At 41.1% G+C, this 2,889-nt stretch overlaps 2 protein-coding genes across 3 annotated transcripts; one reads left to right on the top strand and one right to left on the bottom strand.

The window, feature by feature from the left end:
- Positions 1-2,316, top strand: Elp3 (elongator complex protein 3). Of its 2 annotated transcripts, XR_001846525.1 has the most exons (7): positions 1-71; positions 128-369; positions 431-1,072; positions 1,128-1,345; positions 1,405-1,771; positions 1,838-2,096; positions 2,225-2,316. XR_001846525.1 is itself a non-coding variant. In XM_017606018.1 (6 exons), exons 1-6 carry the CDS (start codon positions 50-52, stop codon positions 2,003-2,005), a joined length of 1,659 nt encoding a protein of 552 aa, XP_017461507.1. In that variant the 5' UTR covers positions 1-49; the 3' UTR covers positions 2,006-2,112. The 2 variants fall into 2 exon arrangements, 1 of the variants encoding a protein (XP_017461507.1); XM_017606018.1 differs by lacking the exon at positions 2,225-2,316 and having other exon boundaries at positions 1,838-2,112.
- LOC108354848 (solute carrier family 17 member 9-like) lies at positions 2,091-2,883 on the bottom strand. Its single transcript, XM_017606020.1, has 2 exons — positions 2,706-2,883; positions 2,091-2,644 (listed from the first exon to the last, which is right to left on the bottom strand). Exons 1-2 carry the CDS (start codon positions 2,758-2,760, stop codon positions 2,397-2,399), a joined length of 303 nt encoding a protein of 100 aa, XP_017461509.1. The 5' UTR covers positions 2,761-2,883; the 3' UTR covers positions 2,091-2,396.
- Between the last annotated feature and the right edge of the window lie 6 nt (positions 2,884-2,889).

Here is a 2,889-nt window from a genome sequence, read left to right as displayed (position 1 = left end):
TTACCTGTTTATTGTTAAAAACACGTCAATTTAAGATTAAAATTTAGATATGAAGCCAAAAAAGAAGTTGGGTAAGTCTTACAAATAACTTGTCATTATAATCCCTTTAATTAAATGCTCTTCTCAGGAGTTGGCTTAAGCCGCGAGGAACGGAGTTTGATTGTCATTGGTGAAATTATACAGGAGCTTCTGAAAGCACACGAGGACAAGAAAGATGTTAATCTAAATCGTCTTAAAGCACGGATATCGTCAAAGTATGGATTGGAGAGTTCACCACGTTTGGTAGACATCATTGCGGCTGTTCCCCAAGATGCTAAAAAGATATTGCTGCCTAAACTGCGTGCTAAGCCCATACGCACTGCTAGTGGCGTGAGTGCAAGAGTGCAATTTAAAAATTAAATTTTTAAATCAATAAATTTTTTTTACGTAGATCGCCGTAGTCGCAGTCATGTGCAAGCNTTGTCCACACATCAACATGACCGGAAACATATGCGTGTACTGTCCTGGTGGGCCGGACAGTGATTTCGAGTACTCCACGCAATCATATACAGGTTATGAACCGACATCTATGCGCGCTATACGTGCGCGTTACAATCCCTATCTGCAAACCCGACACCGCGTTGAACAGCTCAAACAATTGGGACATTCGGTGGATAAAGTGGAATTCATCGTGATGGGTGGCACATTTATGAGTTTGGATGAGAAGTATCGAAACGACTTTATCATGAAGCTGCATGATGCACTAAGTGGGCATACAAGCCGTGACATCAAGGAAGCTATACGTTATTCGGAAATTTCACATACCAAATGCATTGGAATCACCATTGAAACACGTCCGGATTATTGTCTCAAGCGGCATATCACAGATATGTTGAATTACGGTTGTACGCGTTTGGAAATCGGCGTACAATCGGTGTATGAAGATGTTGCACGCGATACTAATCGCGGCCATACTGTGAAGGCAGTGTGTGAAAGCTTTCAATTGGGCAAGGATTCGGGTTACAAAATTGTGGCGCATATGATGCCCGACTTGCCGAATGTGGATTTCGAACGTGATTTGGAACAGTTTATTGTAAGCACAAAACTTTCTACTGTAGAGGCAGAGATTATAGAAACTTCTTTTTTAGGAATACTTTGAAAATCCAGCTTTCCGCTCGGATGGCTTGAAAATCTATCCAACGCTTGTTATACGCGGAACTGGCCTCTATGAACTATGGAAAACTGGACGCTACAAGTCTTATCCACCATCGATGCTGGTCGATCTGGTGGCAAAAATATTGGCACTCGTGCCACCATGGACGCGTGTCTATCGTGTGCAGCGCGATATACCAATGCCGCTAGTGAGGTTTGTCACATAATGGTAACATAAATAAAATATACTTTACTAATGCGATATACTTACAGCTCTGGCGTGGAACACGGCAATCTACGCGAGCTTGCCTTAGCTCGTATGAAAGATTGGGGTACGGATTGTCGTGATGTGCGTACACGGGAAGTTGGCATTCAAGAAATACACAATAAAGTGCGCCCTTATGAAATCGAACTCATACGACGCGACTACTTTGCCAACGGTGGTTGGGAGACGTTCCTCTCCTACGAAGATCCAGAGCAGGATATACTGGTGGGACTGTTGCGTTTGCGTAAATGCTCGCCAGATACGTTCCAAAGCGAGCTGACTGAGGTTGGACAATGTTCGATTGTACGCGAATTGCATGTTTATGGATCGGTAGTGCCGGTCAATGCAAGAGATCCAACCAAGTTTCAGCATCAGGTTTGTGAAATAAAAAATTCAGAATTAGAATCGATTTACATATACTGCTTTCGCCGCATTTTCTAGGGTTTCGGAATGTTGCTAATGGAAGAGGCAGCTCGTATTGCACGCGAGGAGCATGGCAGCGTAAAATTGGCAGTTATTTCTGGAGTGGGCACACGTGCCTACTACCGTAAACTAGGCTACGAATTAGATGGCCCATACATGTCTAAAATGCTTATAGACGTTAAATAAATCCAAACAGGTTTTTAAAAAGAAATTCGTTGCGCCGAGGAAAGCTCCATATGTTGCAATTCATAAAAAATAACACAACTTGTAATAAAGTGTACGCAAATAACCAATTTACGTTTGGTTTTACTATTCTTATTGTAATTAGATCTGCTTAATATTGCATATCACGCATATATAATTTACAATACTACTTAAAAAATATGTTTCTCTAATTATTTGTAGATATCGAACATTTAAATATTATAGTTACAAGAAATCACATACATAATTATAGCCTTCTATCCAGTCAAAAGAAATATGTACCAGACCTATATTTGGAAAAACATAAAACAGTCAGTGCGTCAAAAAATGTACAATATGCTTTTGGAGTATGAAGAAATCTTATGTTCAGAAATCATACAATCGCCTCGGCTGAGCCGAATATAAGAAACACAGTCCAACCAACTAAATTTATAACTGCAGCAGTGCTAAACACAATCGGCCAGCTTTGCGTTATCTCCAGTATATGTCCAGCGAGATAAACACCCAAGAAGCCAGGAACTGCGCCAACAGTATTCATCAAACCGAAAACGCTACCCGAATGTGATGGCGCCAAATCTTGTGGATTCACAGTCACGGCATTGTTGTGGAAGCCAGTACCACCTATAAGAAATATGTATGTAATTTTAAATTTTCCCAGTTTCTGTAAAACATAAATGCCTACCAATTATAACAGTCATGCATATCAGTGCTGTATGAAAATCATTTGTGCGCGCCATTATGAATAACGCCAGATTTTGGGACGCAAAACAGCAACTTTGTATGATCTTCCTCACAGCCGAGGTAGACCAATCGCGGGCCAGTAAACGTCCTGTTAGGTAACGCGCAAAAAGCGTACATGGCGGCAA

Source organism: Rhagoletis zephyria, unplaced genomic scaffold, assembly GCF_001687245.7.
Source record: "Rhagoletis zephyria isolate East Lansing unplaced genomic scaffold, Rhagoletis_zephyria_1.1 Rzeph_scaffold_39675, whole genome shotgun sequence".
Classification (NCBI taxonomy): domain Eukaryota; kingdom Metazoa; phylum Arthropoda; class Insecta; order Diptera; family Tephritidae; genus Rhagoletis; species Rhagoletis zephyria.
This window is presented reverse-complemented; position numbering and strand designations above follow the sequence as displayed.

Excerpts from the sequence above, each read along its gene's own strand:
- LOC108354848 (XM_017606020.1), bottom strand. The coding sequence starts at position 2,760 with ATGGCGCGCACAAATGATTTTCATACAGCACTGATATGCATGACTGTT. Across the intron at positions 2,645-2,705 it reads ATGCATGACTGTTATAATTG|GTGGTACTGGCTTCCACAAC; the intron begins GTAGGCATTTAT and ends TATTTCTTATAG.